Source organism: Papio anubis, chromosome 12 (assembly GCF_008728515.1).
Source record: "Papio anubis isolate 15944 chromosome 12, Panubis1.0, whole genome shotgun sequence".
Classification (NCBI taxonomy): Eukaryota; Metazoa; Chordata; class Mammalia; order Primates; family Cercopithecidae; genus Papio; species Papio anubis.
This window is the reverse complement of record NC_044987.1, coordinates 44,503,030-44,525,477: the sequence shown is the minus strand read 5'-3', so window position 1 is coordinate 44,525,477 and position 22,448 is coordinate 44,503,030. Positions and strand designations below refer to the sequence as shown.

The following is a 22,448-nucleotide window of genomic DNA, read 5'->3' as shown; positions in this document are numbered from 1 at the left end:
ACTTAAAGATACTAATTGGCTTTATCTGTGATTCCAGAAGTTGGCAACACTTTATTTCATAAAATAGAGTAAGTGTTCTTGTGAGCTGAGAAGAGCTTGGTTTTATATACAGAGCTGAAGAAAGCAGAAACAATGAACAGAAAACAGGCTGGTCACTTCAAAGTTATGTTGCTTGTAAGGCAGGGACAGGGAGAAAGAGTATAGAAAAATAACTGATTGGTTAATATCGGAATACTTCAGGTTACCTTTTTAGTAAACATTAAAACAGAGAGAACCTCAATACCATGCTGACTGAAACTACCCTGTTTGGGAATTTACTTCTCATCATCTCTATCTTCTGATTTATATTAATAGGACAGTCAGAAATCAACCCAACAACCAAAATTTAGTTTTGGTTTGATGATGTAGAACTTCACTATGGGAAACTTCATTCTGGTTTTTAGGCTGCTCTGTTGGGGCCTAGCACAGGAGTTTAGTCCAAAACAAGGACCCCTATAATTTTTATTGAACAGTTTAGAATCTAGAACAATGCCTTGCACTCACATTTAGTGAGTAAATATTGAATAGATGAATACATCAGTGAAGTATAACTTTGGGTAATGTTATCAGGTATTAATTAAAGCACCAGACTATATGACACTAATTTTGAGCATAATCAAGGAGGGAAAGGTAGCAAAACTGAGCACTTGGACAGTCTAATAGTTGGATATGAAACAGAGAAGAAGGAGGCTTCCAAAAAGTCTGCTAAAGGCTGTTCTCTGAGGTAGGAGGGAAGTCAGATGAATGTAAATTTTGTCTGAGAATCTAATAAAAATGAGTGTTTTCAGAATATGAAGTTATAAGAATAAAATGAAATCAAGAAGAAATAAGTAACCAACAGTATTATTGAAAAGAGAGTGATTAAAAGGAGGTTAGAGATAGGGTATTGTACGTAACAATGTTGAAGTGGATGGTGACTTAAACAATCAAATGGAGTAGACATGATGTAAGGCTGTAGAGTTGGTTGTAGAAGGAAAGGTAAGAAAATTTAAGGGTTAATTTAGAAATATTTTATCAAAGGGGCTATTTCATGAACTGTTTTTAGTAAAAGTAGATTTTTAAGGGCTGCTCATTTTAAATAATATAATCCACAGACATTTATAAGAGTTTATTTAAAATTCCAGGCACTGATTCAGACATACATAAATTGATCACTATCTGTGTGGTGGAATCATTCGTACCCCAAATCTCAGCATCATGCAATATACCCACGTAAAGAACCTGCACATTTACTCCTTGAATCTTAAATAAAAGTTGGAATTATAAAAAATAAAAATTAAAAAAAGAACAAATCATATATACAGAAAATCATGATGAATCTCTAAAATATATTAAATGACACCAAGGATTATATATTGAATGATTACATGCATAATATTTATTAAAAGTCGAAACCCTATAGACAGGTCAGGTGGGGTGCCTCACACCTGTAATCCCAGCAGTTTGGCAGGCCAAGGCAGGAGGATCACTTAAGCCCAAGAGTGTGAGACCAGCTTGGGATACAGAGTGAGTCCCTGTCTCTACAAAAAATTAAAAACTAGCTGGGTGTGGTAGTGTTTGCTTGAAGTACAAGCTATGCAGAAAGATGAGGAGGGAAGATTGCTTGAACCCAGGAGGTTGAGGCTACAGTGAGCTGTGATAGTGCCACTGCACACCAGCATGGGCAACATAGCGAGACTCTTCTTTAGAAAGCAATGACAAAAATAACAACAACAAAAACAAAAATCTTACAGACAAGAAGCAGAGCAGTGGTGCCTTGAAGACAGGGATGTGAGTAGAGATTGACTATAAAAGGGGAGAAGAGATGTTTTTGGAAGATCAAAAGTGTTCTAAAAGTGGATATGGTGATCGTGCATAAAATGAATTTAATAGCAATTTATTAACGTCATTAAACTGTATACATTAACTAAATTTTATGGTACAGAAATTATACCTCAGTTAAGCTGATAAAATAATTGAGAGTCTCCACAAGGTTTTGTTGATGTGAGTTTTTTAATGTCAAGATATGCCATATTAGAAATTAAAGCTGTAAACAATAAATATCTATTTATTAATAATTTAAAGTAACAATTATAAAACCATAATTGGTAACATAATATTTCTGTAAAAAAAAAGTATACTTTCCAAAACCATAAACATCAAATAAAAGAGAAGAGTGGCTTTGATTACATGTTTACAAATCCCTTTAATGTCTGGCTTAATAGAAGTCATCTGGATTCTCACATCTGCTTCTCCATTCAATCTTTTGTGATATTACATGTCATGTAGCCCCTGGGAAAATCTCCTGTATACTCACGTGATAATAAAATTTCAAAGGGCAATTCTTCATGCACCCTAAAAGTATTCACAGTCACACATTGTGAACCCCTGTAGTAAGGGCACATTTCCTGATCATGTACTAGTTGTAAGGTTGGGGTAAGGAAGGGAACTGTAGAAAACTAGGGCTGCCTGGGACCCTGGACATTGGGTCTATATCTTGTTCCTTGAGCTCCTAGACCCTGAGAAGCAAGAGTCCTGCGCTGTAGCCTTCCCACAGTGCTGTGGTTGTATGGGCAAAAGCGGATGCATTTCCTACCATTCTTTTCACCCACCACAAACCACAAGAAGCTACAGTGGCAAGTTTACATCCTGGACTTCTATTTTTGTGCTTTCCAAATAGATTTTTAAAAATTGTCCATCCTTGTACGACCTAAACATATCATCTTTTATAAATATTGGGCTAAATCAGAGATTCTCGAAGTATGGTTCAGGGACCAGCAGCAACCTCTCACAAGTTGCCTAATACTCGAACTCTCTGGCCCCAGCCCAGACCTACTAAATGAAGAACACCCATGTGTAAGCCCCAGCAATCTGTGGCCTCAGAAGCTTTTCAGGTGATACTGATGCACCAACTAGGCTAACTCATCAGCCTGGCTGTTAATCTAAGAAGGATCCCTTCTCAGAGAGGAAACAAAGCACAGCTGGTAATGAAGACTTTAGCCCTCTTCCATCTCCTCCTCTTCCTGGATCTGGACAGTGCGGGCAGCTACAAAGCATCAGTTCTGAGTGGTGGGGCAGGCAGGATAAGACAACGGAGGTTCCTTGAGGAGAAGCAACAACTGGAAGGTGAGAAAAGTGAGCTGCATGAACTAGGCTACCTGGCTTCTGGTTACTATTTGCTTTTCTTTCTCCGTAGTTTTCAAGGAGGCTTTAATAAAGCCTTTAACCAAAGGTCCAGTCGCATCTCTTCCCTATGTTTCAGAATAAATTGAAGCTGAATTCAACAAGGATATTAATGTTGAAAAGCCTCATTTGTGGTCACCTTGATGGTGGCAGTGGTTATCCAGAAAGCTTTTAAAGGAATAGAACTGGAATGAGAACCATTCTCTGCACCTGGAACCACCCCTCCTGAGTGCCTTAACACGTTCTGGACTTTTTATGTTAAAAAGTTTTGTTATTGCTAATTCAAGGGCCTCTAGATATTGTACCGATACCTGTTTACTTTTATTCTCCCAGTTCAACTGTGCACATATACTTTTGCTACTTGTAAAAAACTTTCAAAATGAAAAATAGCATAAAAAATTACATTAAATTATTTTAATCCATGATACATAACTAGTCTTTGTCACTATTATGTTAATATTCATTAACATAATTGGTATAAATTATTTTAAATGTTGTGTTTCAGTGGGAGAAACATTAAGAAAATTAAACAAAATATCATCAAATTCACTGCAAGGGGGGCTTTTATGTGTATTGAGAGAGGCAGAGACTGAAAGAAAGAGATCTGGTATGAAATCACTTTCACTTTTAATATAGTGCTTGGGGAAAATGCATGGTGAGCAAAGCTTCTAGGAATTAAAAGATGTTTTAAAATGTAGTTTTTCTTATTCAACGTTTAAGTTCAGGAGTACATATGCAGGATGTGCAGGTTTGTTACATAGGTATACATGTGCCATGGTGGTTTGCTGCACAGATTACCATCACCTAGTCATTAAGCCCAGCATTTATTAGCTATTCTTCCTGATGCTCTTCCTCCTTCCACCCCCTACCCTTGACAGACCTCAGTGTGTGTGGTCCCCCACCATGTGTTCATGTGCTTTCATCACTCAGCTTCCACTTACAAGTGAGAACATGTGGTGTTTGGTTTTCTGTATCCCGCAGTTTGCTGAGGATAATGACTTTCAACTTCACCCATGTCCCTGTGAAGGACATTGTCTCGTTCCTTTTCATGGCTGCATAGTATTCCACGGTGTATACGTACCATGTTTTCTTGATCCAGTCTATCATTGATGGATATTTAGGTTGATTTCATGTGTTTGCTGCCATTTTTCTCTCCCAGTCAGTACCACAAGAAGGGAAAATTTCTCTTGATTCTTCCTGGTTTTCCCTGTGAGAGCCTCTTGGCATTTCTGTTGGAAAGGCCTGCCCCTTGGGTGAGGATTCTTCTATGTCTGTGACCCTAAGGGTCTTTGCACACTCACTCTAGCCCAGCTTTGGGTTTTAGCAGTAAATTTAAACCATTTGGTTTATCTTCTGTTTTCATGGCCTTTTGGTAGAATCTGCCCCAGATAAACATATGCATGGGTCCTGTTTTTCTCAGTGCTGTACCTGTCTCTATCCAGAACTGATTAAGTCGTCTTGTTACCTCTGTTCTCTAATGGTTTACAAAACAAACAAACTAACTAAACCTCATTAATCTTTAGTTTCCCTTGCACTTTTTTTCTTGCAGGGAGGCGGCAATAGTATTTTCATCCTTCTCCATTTCTGAGCTGCAACCATAAGACCCTATTAGGTTTTATGATATCCCTGGATATCCTCATAATGTCCTAATTGGCTGTTACTTTTTTCAAACCAGGTACAAATCGATGATATTATAATTGCATCATAGTTAATTTTTATATTTCTTTTAGTTATCTTTGCTATATAGCTGTTTCCAAACATTTTCTCCTTAGAAATTAAAATTATTTTAATAGGCCAGCCATATTTTCTGCATAGTGTTTTTCAAATGCATTTATCTAATTTCCTCCCACAGTTACATGCTGGTAAAATGTTTTTGGCAAAAATACTACAGATGTGTTTTGTGTCCTTAGTCATCTACCTCTGTTTGTATACATTAAATTATACACTTTCACTTATCTATTATGCCTCAGTAACACTGTGGATAGAGCTGGCATGTGGGGTAGAACTTTGATGATAATGTAAATAGGCTCTTTCACAAAATCTGTGATTTAGTTATTTTATTATCCACTAATGATTCTTGCCTGATTCTGTTATTTTTATGGCATCTGTAAAAGGATGATTATCCACCATTCCTTCTATTGCATTAGCTGGTCTCTCCAGAATTATGTAATTAGTGTTCTATTGTATTATTAAAGATGCAGGTTCTTTCCGCCTTTCTGTTTTCCTTAGAGTATTGACTTTTGTCTTAGATTAGTTTACTATGAGTCCACAAAATGGTTACACAAGCAAATATTGCATCCAAGTAATGTCCAGAGACAGTAAAAGCAATTGTTTCTTCCATGTGTCTCTTCTGTAGCAAGAATACCTTTTACAGAATTCTCCTACGAAGTCTACTTTCTTGTTCTCTTGGCCAGAATTGGAGTACATGTCTTATGATGACCAACCAGAGAGAGAGGATAAAAAGGGGGGAATCTTGATAGCGTTGGACAAAATAATGACCCACTGCCTGTGGCTACAGATGAGCCCAGGATCTGTGATTTTTATGTTTTTGTAGAAGAGATAACAGACAGGAGAAATATTGGATTTCTATTAGGGAACTGGAAAATAGTGCTATAGGCCAAGGTTGTCAAGAAAGAGGGCATGTGATCAATCTGTTGCACTGTTTGTGCCTCTCCATCCTATTTTAGTCATTCAGAAAACATGGCCTGTCCTGCTACACTGCATACACAAATTAGTAAGAAAAGGTCTTAAGCTCATTTCGTATGCCTTGGGGGAAAGAATGACACTTTCCTTTTATTTCCTCAGAAACATGGCTTCTGCTATCACGCAGTGTTCTACCAGTGAGCTCACCTGCTCGATCTGCACAGACTATTTGACAGACCCTGTCACCATTTGCTGTGGGCACAGATTTTGTAATCCCTGTCTCTGCCTCTTGTGGGAAGATGCACTGACTCCTAATTGCTGCCCTGTGTGCAGGGAAATATCACAGCAAATGTACTTCAAACGCATTATTTTTGCTGAGAAACAAGCTATTCCTACAAGAGAATCAGTCTCCCGCCAGTTATCAAGCTCTGCCATGCTGATCTGTGGGAGACACCAGGAAATCAAGAACCTCATCTGTGAAATTGACAGGAGCCTGCTGTGTTTTCTCTGCTCTCAATCCCCAAGGCATGCCACTCACAAACACTATATGATAAAGGAGGCTGATGAATACTATAGGGTAAGTAAATGCTACTGATTGCACTTTGAAATGTGAAGAACCCTGAATCCTACAGGTAATAAGGAAAGATACGCTTATCATTATTATTAATAATAATAATTTTATGCAATAAACAGAATTGCTGATGAGCATAAATTAGACACTGTTCTAGACACTAAGATAAAGCAGTGAAGAAACCAAACATCCCTGCTCGCCTGAAATTTAAATTTTCTTGAGCTGAGGGAGAATGATGATAAAGTTGATGAGCATTAGGGTTCTGGTATTTCAGTGTAAGGAGCTCTATATTAATCACTAGTTTCGATGATAGTCATTGGCTAACACAGTCATGATTGCAATGAATCTATTATAGAAAATTCTAATAAATATTGGTCAGTATGCTCCAACAGTACTGTAGAGAAGTTGAGGGCTAGCATTTTAAAATTAAATATAAAATAATAATTACTTCTGAAAATTGACGAGGTTGTATCAGTTTCAGTGCCAGACTTCTAAGATAATGGGTATTGTTTTCCAAATTTGGGAATTCTACCTTTGATTTCATTGGCCTCTCAGACTTGACAATCAGTGCCCTCAAGAAAAGCCCCTGCATGTCTGCATTCTGCACTCTTTATTTGTCCCATGTCTATACCTCTTTTGAAAGTATCTGAGATATGCTATATTTTCTTTTCTAGTGCTCAGATTTATAGTTTTGTTTTTCAGAAGAAACTCCTGATTCAAATGAAGTCCATCTGGAAAAAAAAGCAGAAAAATCAAAGAAATCTAAACAGAGAGACCAACATAATCAGAACGTGGAAAGTAAGCAGTAAGCTCATTTCTCTCAGAACCAGTTTGGAATAGAAAATGTGACTTGTGGGTGAGTTAACCATATATCCCCTGAATAGGATGATCAAAAAAAGGACCTACATGTCTTTCTCTACCATACAACTTAACCTTTAGAGTGAGATTTCATGTTGAATCCAATATATAACTAAAAATATCCTGATTTTTCTGAATAAAGCAGTATCTACCAATAATACATCAGCAGCGATAAGAAATGTGCTAAAAACGGCATGTAAGATCACTAGCATGAAGGTAAAAATGTGGTTCTACAGCAGTTTAGCAGACATGAAATGCTAAAAAAAAAAAAAAAAAAAAAAAAAAAAAGCTTCTAGGTGAAAATCAATCTGATGCTAATGTTTCAGTAAAATTCAGAAATTTACCGATGATAATGTTGGAAGGATTTTAGGAATAAGAAAGCTGAAAGTTAGAAAAGTGGTAAAATTATTTGGACATTTGAGTAACTCCTCTTGATTAGTTCATGAAAAAGAGTCAGGCAGTGATGAGAGATATGGCTATAAATGTAATTATGGCCAGGTCTAGAATGTGAATGCTTAGCTAAGAATTGAGGATTATATAATCCATTCACAAATATTAATTAAGTACCTAAAACTGAATAAGTAAATTAAACATTTTTATTATCAAAGATCTCAAGCACTTCCGAAGGGGTCATATAAGCAGGGACCAGTAGAGAATAATAATAATTGATACATGATACTGTGAGAATGCCAAAGGGGAACAACAAAATCATGTTGATCATTTCATATGGATTTTCTGAGGAGTCCTGCATTCTCATGAGGGCCTATCATGTGTTGCTCACTGCTCTAGCCCAACAAAATGATACAGATGTGGACAAAAGAAGAAATAGATTACTAACCCTAGGAGACTATAATCTAGTGGGGGAATTCAATCTACAAATTAAAATGTAAACTTTATAATAAATAATGTTCATGAAGTGCTTCAGGGAAAAATAAAACAGAGAACGGGTACAAAGCATCCAGGTTTGTAGAATCTATGTTGGCCAAGAAGAACCCATTTTCAGGGATAAGAAGGTACAGAAGAAACAAATCAGTGGCTTTGTAAGAATGTATTTTTCTGTGGCAGGAAAAACAAGGTTTGGTTAAAAAGAATAAGTAGAAAATAGTGTCAAATGCAGAATGAAGGTGAAGAATTCTAGGACTAAAGCATCATACTTGAATTTAGAAAAAAGAAGTTCTTGGTAAGTTGTAATGTTTGGTTCAGGAAAGAGTAGGGAATAGAGGTAAAGGGGTCATTAATCACACACACGAGCACAGCAAGTTTGATCACATTGATCAATAAATTTAGCTTTGATAGGGATAGAAATGTTTTAGCAAGAGAAGCTAGATGAGGTAATTGGGACAAGAATATTTTAATTTTTTTTCCAAAGTAATTTGCAAAATTTGCATGTTTAAACACATTTAAAGGTGGTGTGGAATTGTGAAAAATTAATTGAGGTCAGGCGCGGTGGCTCATGCCTGTAATCCCAGGACTTTGGGAGGCCGAGGTGGGCAGATCACGAGGTCAAGAGATTGAGACCATCCTGGCCAACATGGTGAAACCCTGTCTCTACTAAAAATACAAAACTTAGCTGGGCGTGGTGGTGCGCACCTGTAGTCCCAGCTACTCGGGAGGCTGAGGCAGGAGAATCACTTGAATCCAGGAGGCAGAGGATGCAGTGAGTTGAGATCATGCCACTGCACTCCAGCCTGGGTGACAGAGCAAGACTCTGTCTGCAAATAAATAAATAAATAAATAAACAAACAAACAAATAAATAAATAAAATGAAAATTAAAAAACAAAAAGTAATTGAGTAGCCTGGCATGGCGGCATGTGTCTGAAGTCGCAGCTACTCAAGAGGCTGAAGTGGGAGGATCTCCTGAGCCCAGGAATTCAAGGCTGCAGTGAGCCATGACTGCACCACCATACTCCAGCCTGGGTGACAGACTGAGACCTTGTCTCAATAATAATAATAATAGTATAATTGAGTGAAAGAGAGAGGGGGGGAATAAAGACACAGTGACAGAAAGACAGAGACAGAGAAAATCAAAGACAGGCCAGAGAAAGAATGAGACAGAGAAATGGAGCCAGAAAGAGAGAATAGGCAAACAACCGGGACAGAGACAGGAAGACAGAGGCAAGCAGAGGGAAAGAATGAACACTGTAACAGAGTAGTCTAGAGAAGGGGTGGCTAGAGGTGAGCAGTCTTAGGTAATAGGCAAGCATAGTCAACCACTGGTAAAAACACCGAGTGTTTTGGAAATGGAAGTAATTTAGAAAGATGCAGCAATGTCTTATGTTCTCTATTTTCCTAACGAAGTAAATTGTTATGAGTAGGAGTATTGAGAAAAATAGAACACAATTTAGATACAGTGATGAAGAGGTTAGAACATTATATAAGATAATATCAATGTGATCTTAATTTATCTTTATTTTTAAAATGAAAATATGAGGGTTTGAGGGAAAGTAGGTGGAGCAATGCAGGGAAATGGAAGGGAGGAAGGGAAGGAGGAAGAAAGGAAGATTTATGCTGTATTTGAAGAGGAAAGGCATTAAATTAGATTTAGTAGAATAGCACAAAACATGAAACAAAGCAGAATAGCTGATAAGGAAAGAATAAAACCACTTAGACCCATGATTTAATCAACCCAATGTCACTACAGGTTTTTATACATTTGCGGAGCATGATGATCAGCGCTGAATATCCTAAGGTGTGTCAATACCTCCGTGAAGAAGAGCAAAAGCACTTAGAGGGCCTGGCAAGAGAAGGCAGGATAGTTTTTGAGCAACTCAAGATAAGTCAAACTAGAATGGCTAAGATGAGTGTACTCCTGAGAGGAATGTTTGAGAAACTGAAGGAAATGAGCTGTAAAGCAGATGTGAACCTGCCTCAGGTAAAAACTGAAGGAGGTCAGGGTGCTGAACACCACCCTGCTTGGGAATCGTATCTGCTAGAGTCTATATGCTTTTTGATCTATATTACTTTTCTGGTTCTAAATATTCAGATTCTGCCTCTCCTGACCTTATGGTGGCAGGTTTCTCTCCTCTGTAGACCCAATCTCACTCTTTCTTGTCCCATAGAGGAGAAGGAAAACTATTTGGAAAGGTTCTAGTAACAAATTCAAGAAAATTCTCTTCTAAAATTATCTTACTACACCCACTGATTCTTAGTAGTTGCAACAGAGCAGCTCGTGAATACATGATTCAATTTTGTATAAGGATGTGTCAATAAGTGAAAGTGTGAGATTTATGACATTTATTTACTCTTTTAGTTTTGAAGTCCTAGATTTGGGCCCCACACATCCTTATAAGAACTTTGTGGAAACCTCTATTAATCTTGTTGCAGATGTTTGTATAGCAGCATGTCTTCCCTTCCCCTTCCCCTTTGTTCAGCCTCAGTCCATCTGATTATGTTTCATCAAGAGTATAATTTTATAGACTATAAAATGTAGATATCAGACTGAGTTTCATATTTATAAGAAAAAAGAAAATGAAAAATGCCTTTATCCAAAGAAGGAAAGTGGAAGACATTAAGTTTTCCAATTCAGTTCATATCCTCAGATTGCACTGGAGTAGAGAACCCTATTGTGCTGCAAACTAAGCCATCTTCTCTCTCTTTATAGGATTTGGGAGACATAATGAAAAGGTAAGTTTACCCCTTTATCCAAGTCCTGGTAATTGTGACAATAATCAGGCTGTTTCTGCTTGGATCAACCCATACTTTTAGTGAGGAATTTCTGTCTGTATTTATTCCTTTCTTTTCAAAGGTCATCCAGGCTTTATATATTGACTACTTCGGATGAAAGTGAAGGATGGGAGCAGTTTTAATAGCCAGACCTAATGTAGAAGTTTCAATAAGACAACTATTTTTCCAGCCTCTAATTTTCTACATCCTAATTATTTGAAGGTTATTCCAGGCTGTCAATGGGAAAGGTAAATAATCTCAGAGAGGTAGCAGATGGAAAAATGGTGAAAATAGGAGAAAGGGAACATCACCAAGAAGGAATGTAGTATACAGTTGAGGCTCCATATGTAGCAGGTGGCATGTTCCAAAAATTTGACACCTATCAGATTTCAGAAATTAAATGAGGATTTCTGCATGGCTCACCTCGGGAAGCTGCAAAGGTGAGAACTGATATAATTATGACTGAGATGACATATTCTACTGGCATAGAGATATTAAAAGCAGCAGAGCACATCATAAAATACAGTTACAATTGCAATATGTCTTAGTTCTTGAGTTCAAGTCACACTCTTCAACCTAATTGTGAGGATTCTGATCAAGCATCTTATTATGGATTGCTAATGATTCCTTTGGGACTGGTAGTAAAAAGTAGGTATTTTTCTTTGCAGGAATGAGTTTCTGAGGCTGGCCATGCCTCAGCCTGTGAACCCACAGCTTAGTGCATGGACCATCACTGGGATGTCAGAAAGGCTTAACTTCTTCAGAGGTAAGAGTGTGAACTGCACTAACGTTTCCAACAGAAGTATTTTTATATGGGTGACCTATATTCACTTCAGTCTATATTAACTTCTCTGTCTCTATTATTATTTTCAGTGAACAAGCAGGCAAATATGGAAACATTTTTAACCAATTTTAAAACTGTTAATAAACTTTCAGGAAAAGCTAACTGAAGTCTGGAATAAATAAACAAATAAGAAATACAGTGCATAACATGATTATTTTAAGTGAGTAAAAAAAATAAAAGGCCTGGAGGAATGCTATAAATAAGCATTAATTTTTCAGTGTAGCATATAAAACTGCATATTCTTTCAAAGCATTTCAACTCTGGTTATATTTACATGATCCGATTCTTAGAAACATCTTAATGTTGTTATTCAAATATTTACCTAAAGATTGAAGTTTTAAGGAATACATTTGAAAAACCACAGGATTATCAAAAGCATAAAAACAAGTTTGTAAACAATAGGTACAACCACAAAGCAGTCTGAAGGAAAATCCCTTCACTGTGTAGAGGGCTACACAAACAAATGGAAATGGAGGGGGAGTCTGGCAGATAGAAGAGAGGCAGCCATGGGATGAGATGAAGAGAATTCTGATTTAATGATGTCCAAACCAGAAATTCTGGGAGAGAAACTACCTTTTTAAAAAGGCACATATAGAATTTTAGTTTATTTCACTTTTGCTTGCTTAAGTTATGAAGCCCTCATTACTTCTTGGCCTTTTGGCTAAGATCAAATGTGAAGCCCTCCCATCTTAGGCAAAGTGGTCATGGTTTAGAACTAACGATAATAATATCATATCTTAAGTATAATTAATATGTTTATTATTTTTAGTATGTTTATTTTATTTTGTGAAAATTGGTTAATAAGGAGGCTTAAATAAAGGGCCATTTTGATGTTTTCTTGGCATCTTATGAATAAGCTGGCAAATTTTTAGTGGTCTAGTAAAAATTAAATCAGAGCTTGACATCTTACGTCTTTATGTTTTCTCTAAATTTTCTTTCATCTTAGTTGCTTGATTAAAGATTCATTTGCCCCGCAAATGGACAAGAAGCTGTTGCTGAACTGTCTCGATAATTCATCTGATATACTCTATATGCCACTTGTGATAGAGCGGTGTGCCAGAGCCAGTTAGTACTGACTCATGAGAGCTAATTGTTAAATGTTTTGAATTTTTTGATTGATTTTTAAATTGTTGGTAGCTTGAAACTGGCCTTAGTGAGATGGAAATATTCCTAATAAACAAAACAAACCAGTTGCTTTTGTTTGTTTGTTTTCAGGGATTGGTTGTTAAGTATTTGCCGGACTGCCTCTGCACCTGTACCTCCAAACTTTTAAACTGTTTTTTTGCATTCACTGTTTTATTTTGCTACAGTGTATATCACCATGGATCATAAGATATGCAGTAATCACAAGCTTCTCTTCGAAGACCTGAGGCATTTGCAATGCAGCCTTGATGATACAGACATGTCCTGCACTCCAACAAGTACACAGTATACTTCTTCATGGGGAGCTCAGATCCTCACCTCTGGCAAACATTACTGGGAGGTGGATGTGAAAGACTCTTGTAATTGGGTTATAGGACTTTGCAGAGAAGCCTGGACAAAGAGGAATGACATGCGACTTGACTCTGAGGGTATCTTTCTACTCCTGTGTCTTAAAGTGGATGACCATTTCAGCCTCTTATCTACTTCCCCACTGTTACCTCACTATATTCCAAGGCCCCAAGGCTGGCTAGGGGTATTCCTAGATTATGAATGTGGGATAGTGAGCTTTGTTAATGTTGCCCAAAGTTCCCTCATTTGTAGTTTCCTCTCTCGCATCTTCTATTTTCCTTTGAGACCTTTCATTTGCCATGGATCTAAATAATCAAGGACAGGTCACAAACCTGACCAAGGCCTTGGTAATTCTAATAGCAGAGGAAGCTCCTATTCTGGTTACTTTCTTAATGGGGAAAATCAGGCATATGTCATTACCTTTTACTTAATTTTACCTCAGGGATATATATTTATTGTATCATTTTTTAAAGTGTTAATAATGTACAGTATATACATTTGTCATTTCTATTTTATTTGAATAGATGTAATGTCTTTTATTATATTGTATAGGATGCATGCTCTTTTAACTTGTTATCAAAGCTTACTGGAGGTGAAAGAATACATGAGCATGAAAACCCAGCTAACTGAGTCAAATTAAAGCACAGACAAGTTGCCTTCCAGATAGCCCTTATTTAAAACTCAGTGTCAGCCTAAAATTCTCTGTTCCCTTCCTTCATCTGGATAAACCCTTTCCCTTCACCAGTTCCCAGCTTTCTGAACTAGATGAGGTCTCAGATATCAAGAACAGCTCATACATTTCCTTTGTAAAACTCCTAATAGAATTTGGGTCTTTTTTTCAAGTTTGTAAATTACAAGAAGGGAAAGTCAATGATAGTTCTTCTCATTCATTACAGGAAATAAGAAACAGTCTGATGATATGAGAGATATTCAAGAAATAGGTAAATAATTAAATGAATAAATGTGTAAAAAGTTATTAAAATCAAAAGCTATAGAACCAACAAAAATATACTACAATATAGCCACAATTAGCAAGACAGAACAGGTTGAGAAATATCATTACATAAAGGATACATAGATGTGGTACTATGGTGCTTAAGCCTTCTTGTTCAACTGAACCTTTATCATTTTGTAATGATCTTCTTAATTGTTTTTGGTTTAAAGTCTTTTTTATCTTATGTAAGAACAGATGCTCCCGCATTTTGTTGTTGTTGTTGTTGTTGTTGTTGTTTTTATTTGCATGGTAGATCTTTCTCCATCCTTTACTTTGAGCCTGTGGGTGTTATTTTATGTGAGACGGATCTCTCAAGACAAATACACTTGGGTCTTGTCTTTTTATTCAGCTTGCCACTCTGTGCCTTTTAATTGTGGAGTTTAGATCATTTACATTTAGGATTTGTTTTGATATGTGAGAGTTTGATCTTGTCATCTGGTTGTTTTGTAGAGTTGATTGTATAGTTGCTTTATAGTGTCTGTAAGCTATACGGTTTACTCAATATTTTGGTCTCTCTCAGTGGGAATGGAGCTTTCTGGTTGCATCTATTTGGCCATCTTCTGTTCTTTTTCAGCTGAGTGGCTTTTCATACCTTGAATACACCACATTTTATTTATCCAAACACCAGATGATGTGCATCTGAATTGCTCCCAGTTTTAGCAACTATCATTTATATTTCTATGCAAATCAGCCCACATATCTTTCATTTATTGTGGGTAGCTACTTGGAGTGAAAGTACTGAATTATTTAATGGATTTTTTAATCATTTAAGAACTTGTCAAAATACTTCTTTTAAAAGTGACTATACCATTTTCCATTTCCACCAGCATCTTCCTAAGAGTTCTAATTCCTCTACATTCTCACTGATGCTTAGTATTTTCAACCTTTATTATATAGGCCTTTTTATTTTTTTGTGTGTAGTAATAGCTCATTGTGGGTTAATTTGCATATATATTACTAGTGATTAATGATGTTGAGCATCTTTTTTTTTTTTTTTTTTTTTTTTGAGAGAGGATCTCCCTCTGTCAACCAGGCTGGAGTGCAGTGGCAACATCATAGCTCACCTCAAACTCCTGGGTTCAAGGTATCCTACCACCTCAGCCTTCCAAGTAGCTGGGACTACAGGCACACATCACTATGTCCAGCTAATTTTTAAAATTGTCTGCAGAGATGTGGTCTTTCCATGTTGCCCAGGCTGGTCTGGAACCCCTGGCCCTAAGTTATCCTCCTGTCTTGGCCCCCCAAAGTGCCATAATTATAGACATGAGCCACCACACCTGGTCTTGAGCATCTTTTACTATCATTAGTTTCCATCCAAGTATCTTCTTTAGTGAATCATCTGCTCAAGTCTTTTAGGTTGTACAACGATTTCATTGGATAGTTTGTCTACTTGCTGAGTTGTAAGAGTTCTTTTTGATACAAATCCTTTATCACATATATGTTTTGCAAATATAATTTCTGCCAGTCTATGGCTTATATCTTAATTTGATTGTCTCCTTGGAAGAACAACATTTTTAATTTTAATAAATCCAGTTTGTCATTTTTAATGTTTCTTTTTTTGATGCCACATGTAAGAAATATTTGTCTAATGCAAGGTTACTAAATTTTTTATAAGACTACTTCTAGAAGTTTCATAATTTCAGCTTACATTTAGGTCAGTGATCCATTTTGAGTTAATTTTTATGTACAGTGTAATGTGGGTTTGAAGTTCATATTTTTTGCACCTGAATTCCAAAAATTTAAATACTATTTGTGGAAAAGATTATCTTTGAATCTTTTGAATGATCTTAGCACCTTTGTCAAAAATCAATTGATCATATATGTGTTATCTACTCTAGACTCTAATTCTGTTTTATTGTTGTAGATATTTATTTATCTCACCATACACCAATATACCTTCTTGATCCCTACATACGTATAGCACATTTGGATACAGATAATGTAAATCTTCTCATTTTATTCTTTTTTGAAAAGTACTTTGGCAATTTTATAACTTTTATATTCCTCAGTACTTTCAACAACTTCATTGAGATATAATCTGTATACCATAAAATTCTCCCATGTAACATTCTCCCATGTGTAACATTCAATAAATTTTAGTATATTTATTGTGTTCTGCAACTGTCACCATAATTTAGTTTTTGAACATTATCTTTACTCCAAAAGGGTGCCTTGTGCTAGTTTACAATTAATTTCACCTTCTACCCTAGTTTGAAGAAATCAATTACCTCTTTCTAACGTTCTGCCTCTGAATGTTCCATATCTATGAATTGTACAGTATGTAGTTTTTAGTATGTTTTTAAATTTGGCATAATATTTCCAATATTTATCCATATTGTAGTATAAATCAGTATTTCATTATTTATTATTTTTCTGATTAGCTTTTCAACGTACAAATAGTTCACATTCTGATATTCATTGAAGAGTTGATCAAGATTTGGATTGTTTTACCTTTTTAGCTATCATAAATAATGCTATCATGTATATATGAGTTTAAGTCTTTGTATAAACATATTTTTATTTCTTTTAGGTAGATACTGGGGAAAGGGATTCCTGGATTTTCTGGTACATTTATGTTTATTTATTTATTTTTTAAGAAAGCAAACTATTTTTCAAAGTGGCTGTGTTATTTTACATGCTTACCTGGAATGCATTAAAATTCCCATTTTTTTCATAACCTTAACAACGAATATTATTGTCTGTGTTTTTTTATTATAGCTGTTGTATTGACCTTATAGTGGCATGTAATTGTGATTTTAATTAAAATATTCTCAGTGACTATGATGTTGAGTATCTTTTTTGTACTTATTAGTTATATTAGACATGTTCAATTCATGCACCATTTATAAAATAAATGTGAAAGGTCTTAACTTACCTATTAAAAGATAAAAAATACTTTTATAAGCTCAAATAAAATTCCCAGCTATGTCCTATATACAAAAAAAGACACCTAAAACAAAATAATTCAGAAAGACTGCAAGTAAAGAGAAGGAAAAAATTATGCTAGAAAGATGGAGACATTAAGAAAGAAGGATCTGAGAATCTAATAAGAAAGTAAGTAGAATTTAAACCAACAACTTTCAATATGACAATTTAATGCTATCAAAATTTGCAATAAAAAATTATAAATTATAAATAGCTATATACCAAATGTATAGGAACCAAAGTTGTAAAGTTAAAAGTTAAAACAGATGCTAGAAACCTTAGGTAAAAACACACTCAATATAGAAAACATTTATATAGGACTTTTAGTATCAAATAGATAAAGAAGCCATTAATATATATGGAATATTTATATGCATATATATACACACACACACACATAAACACACACATATATCTATTGTATAAAAGACCTTAAGATCATAATCAATATAGATCTTATGTGTATTTTAACACTGTGGAATTTACTAATATTTTCCTTTAATTTATGGTTATGGTTATTTGGTTTACAGAACGTTCTATATTATTTAAAAATTGTATTTTCTATGATCAGGTTAAATAACTACACAAATATACACACAAATACACGAAACAGTTCTGATTAAGTCTCTGTTACAGGCAGATACTGTATCTCTGCGACTTGTGAATGGGATTTCTCAGTGATCTTGCTCTGCCTTCGGTTCTAGGTCTTAATCTAACACATATTTATGCTATTTCCCATCTTTTAGTTCCTTGTTCCCATCTACGAGCTGGGACAAATTTTTACCAGTACCTTAAGGGAAGCTATGTTTCTCGATCTTCCTGCAGTGGTTTAGACTTCTGTTACAGTGCGGAGATAGGGAAGAAGAGACAGGGAAGTTCCAGGTCTTTGTGTATGACATAATGTTTAGATACATTGAAAAGAGGTAAAGAAAAAAGTGGGGAAAAAGAAGAAAAATCATTAGATAGAATAGAACTTGTCTGTTGTTAATATTCTTCAATATTAAATATTCTTTAAGAATAAGTTTTGTCCAGATTCGTTTCTTAAAGTGATGTTTGATATTCTTTAATTTTGTTGCAAGTAGTGAGAGTTCATTCTTTTTCTTTGCTTCATAAAATTTATTTGCATGAATATATCACAATTTATTTAGGCATTCTACTGGAGATAAACTTTTTAACTTAAATTTTAGTATACTATGAACAGCAATGGTATGAAGAATGTTGTACTGTTGTACACATATTTTAATTAAAATATGAATGTAGCCTGTAATTCCAGTACTTTGAGAGGTCAAGGCAGGCAGATTGCTTGAGCCCAGGGATTTGAGACCAGCTTGGGTAACATAGTGGGACCCCATTTGTACAAAAAAAGACAATGTATATATGTTGGATGTATATTTAGGAGTGGTCATAAGGAATACTTTATGTAGATTTCCCTAAATGTTTTCAGAGTGGTTGTATAACTTTACATTCCCCCTTGTATGACTGAAATTTCATTCGTTCAGCATCTTTGTCAACACATGGTAATAAATCTCTCGGTAAATTCTGGTCACACTTATGGATGATTAGTGGTTCATCTTGTGATTTTAATTTGCCTTAATCTAATGATTAATAAGCACTTTTTCACATAGAACAGCAATACGATATGCATCATGAGTGATGATTTTCATAAAATGAATAAGTACTATATACAAGCACATTTTGAAAAGTATAAATAGGCCAGGTACAGTGGCTCACACTTGTAATCCCAACACTTTGGGAGGCCTAGGTAGGCAGATCACTCGAGGACAGGAGTTTGAGACCAGCCTGGCCAACATGTTGAAATCCTGTCTCTACTAAAAGTACGAAAAGCAATTAGTCAGACATGGTGATGCTCACCTGTAATCCCAGCTACTGGGGAGGCTGAGGCCTGAAAATCACTTGAATACAGAAGGCAGAGGTTCCAGTAAGCCGAGATTGTGCAACTGCACTCCAGCCTCCAACAGAGCAAGACTCTGTTTCAATAAAATAAAATGAAAGTATAAGTATGTCCAAAAATGTCCAATAGTATTATAGTAAATGTGCTTTCATTAAACTGGAAGGAACTTAATCAGATATAAGCCATGCATCTTATGTGAGAAGATACACACACTAGGAGGGCTCTTTCAGGTACTTCTGTTACTCCGTAGATGGACAATTTCCTGATTTGTTTCTGATCAGAAATGACCGCAGTAAAAGACAGGCCTGACAAAGAGAAGGAGTGCTATATAAAAGGGAACTGAACAATATTAACAAAGTTCACAGTTCCATTTCCATTAACTAGAAATTCTTCTGACTGAAAGACTGTGGCACATATTGAAATAAAAGTGAAGAAGTGGTAAATAGATTGTAGTGAAAGTTCTCTTTAACAATCTAAGAAGAGAATATCTCCACATCATTTATTTCATTATTCCTATTCTTCCCTTTCTAGTCATAATTACAGACACCAAAAGCCCAATTTCAAGAGTCTCTCGTCTCCAAGTAATGTCTGCCAAAAGTGAGACACTGAGAACATCTGAATTCTCATTGAAGAAAACACTTAGATCTTGGAGTTGTACGTGGCAGATCTTGAGGATAACGTCCAACATTCACACTTCGCAAATCTCCAAGTAGGAGGATATGGCTATTAGCTTTGTCAGGATACAGAGTAACATTCATTGCAAAAAGAAAAAAGATACATGCATACATATACATACATGAATAATGGGATCTTATCTCCCCAGAAAAGTGTATAAAGTGTATTTCTTCTCAAGATATTATATAACTGAGCAATATGAGATCAAGAGACCAATGACAATTCTGTTTAAATTATTTAATAGAGGATTACTAATACATTTGCAGAACAAACAAATCTCTAACCACAGACATTAACCATTTTCTAAAAATTCAAATAATAAAAATCAAATATAAGACTAATATCTTTGAGTTCAATTTTCATAACCAAATGCCCTATAAATTATCTGCCATTAAGTCCCTTCACCTATCAGAGATGGCTGAAAACATTTGTTAGTTCTAAATAATAATTTCCAGAAAAACATTTCTTAGTTCCAAATAACAACATCATTTACCAAGGATGTGAGGATTTGCCATTTATTCAAGTTCTTCCCTAGAAAACAAAAGAAAGTCCACTTATGTTATTTTTTGAAGTGAATATATATATATATATGAACATTTTAGAAGTATTATTTACAAATAATTTCCTTAACCTTCTAGTCTGTCTGATTCTCTGAATTCACACCGGGCTACCCTGAATTTTCTGATTTAACATTTGCTCTTCATACTGTAAGTTAAAATGTTTTGCTTCCTTGCTTAGTTTTTATTTTAGTTTTTTAAAAACAATTTTAATATTTATTCAAATTTTATATCATACAAATAATATAGGCCATTGTAAAAAGTAATATAAAGAATAGCACACCAGTACAACAGACACCCCCAAAAATCTACCCTTAGCAGTTGAAAATTCAATACACTGAATAAATATACAATTTTATATGTAACATTGAATAATTTACCTGAACTCTAAATATTGCACCATTTATTCATTTTTCCCTTACTTTGTCATTCTGTTTGCCTATTATATAAGGCATCAATTGTGAGCCTGGATCTATTTAAGTTTCATACTGATTCATTCTCCATCTTGCCAATATGATTACAAGGATGTATGCAGTTATAAAGAGTTTGCATGGTCAAAATGATGTACTAATTTCTGAAAATAAATTCAATAATTAAAGTAAAAAGGTTGTCCATATTTCACAAAAAAATACTAGATTATGAGCATACTGCTAATGGCCTGCCCCTTACATAGAAAGCAGTTGAGCTTTTTAATAAGTCTAGAAATCAGCCCTGCTCTGAGCTCTGAGTTCACAGCCTAGGGCACTTGCAGCTATACTGCCTCACTTTTACAAGGAAAAATTTGCAGTTAACATTTATCCAGTTACAAAAAAATCACTGGTATTATGTATTTAAGATGCTTAAATCTTATTTCATTCCACAATTTGAAAACTACAATATCATCACTTTGTTTTTCCCAGATTAGTTCTTATTTCTGACTCCTACATTTTCAAATCAAATGAAAATTCTCAGTCAGAATTGAGTCTATTCTTTACTTATAATAACCAGTAATTTTTAAAGACCCTGACTCTCATATGTCTTGAGGATATTCAGCAATAAAATTTTAGTATACAGTTTTTACCAGACTCCACTGCAATGCTCCCCATGAGGAACAATGGGATTTTTTTCAAGGCTAGTTGTTTATGTTGTTTGTTTGCCAAAGTAGAGACTGTGAAATTGGTTTATAGAGCTGCCCTTGGGACCACATTGTCCTCACACTTATAGGGTCTCTTTCATCTAGACTCCTTCTCTACTTTTCTATTCCTGCACCCACTATTTCTACATTCACTAAAGTAATTGCCTCTGTTACACTTAAAAAACTTAGCACCTTCACATATGCATAGGATTTTTAGAACTAAAAATTTAACCTGGAATAGATTAGTAGAATTTTACTTTTGCTTTTTTTTTTTTTTTTTTTTTTTTTTTTGCAACTTTTCTTTTAAACCATGTCAAATAAAATTACTGAATACTGGAAACATTTCTACATCAGAGGAACGGAAAAAATAGATTCATAAAAAATTGAGTTAATATTTTAATAATGTATGAGCTCATTTCAGTAGCTCTTGTGAAAACTCTGAAAGCGCGTCTGCTGGAATCTGGGACAGACTCAACTGCGCACTATGTCTCCAAAAGCCAGTGAAGGCAAAAACAGGAGGCTTAGTGGTCTTCACAGGACACCTCTTTCACTAAGTCCTGTCTAAGAACTTGAGACAATTTTGAAAAATAGTCTTTCCTCAGTTTCCTCATACTTAAGAAGTCATTGTCTATTTTCTTTACAATAGAGACTCCCAATTGAGCAGATTGACAGAGGGGAAACCTCTGAAGAAGTCTCATTTCTAAGGATCTTCTCAGAGTGAGTGGAGTGGAAGGAGATCTGAGAAGTCAATGTGCTCTGTTATAAACATGAATGAGTTGTCCACCAATTTCCAAGTTCTCATTCTTAAATATATCTGACTCAAAGATGACTGGGATACAAATCTAGTGATAAAAGTTAAAGAGAAAATAGAGGAGGGAGGGAGGGAGGTAGTTAGAATCTCAAGCTTTCCTCATATTTCTATGACCAAAATATTAACCTAAATATTATTTTATGGATTTTCAAAAACCTAAATAAATTTTTATTCATTTAAATGGCCAG

The 22,448-nt window shown here is 35.2% G+C and overlaps 1 protein-coding gene across 1 annotated transcript; it reads left to right on the top strand.

Annotated features, from left to right (window-relative positions):
* Positions 1-4,235: 4,235 nt before the first annotated feature.
* Positions 4,236-15,223, top strand: TRIM77 (tripartite motif containing 77). The gene is made up of 6 exons (XM_021926417.2): positions 4,236-6,421; positions 7,118-7,213; positions 9,916-10,146; positions 10,876-10,898; positions 11,606-11,703; positions 13,092-15,223. Exons 1-6 carry the CDS (start codon positions 5,981-5,983, stop codon positions 13,583-13,585), a joined length of 1,383 nt encoding a protein of 460 aa, XP_021782109.2. The 5' UTR covers positions 4,236-5,980; the 3' UTR covers positions 13,586-15,223.
* Positions 15,224-22,448: the final 7,225 nt, after the last annotated feature.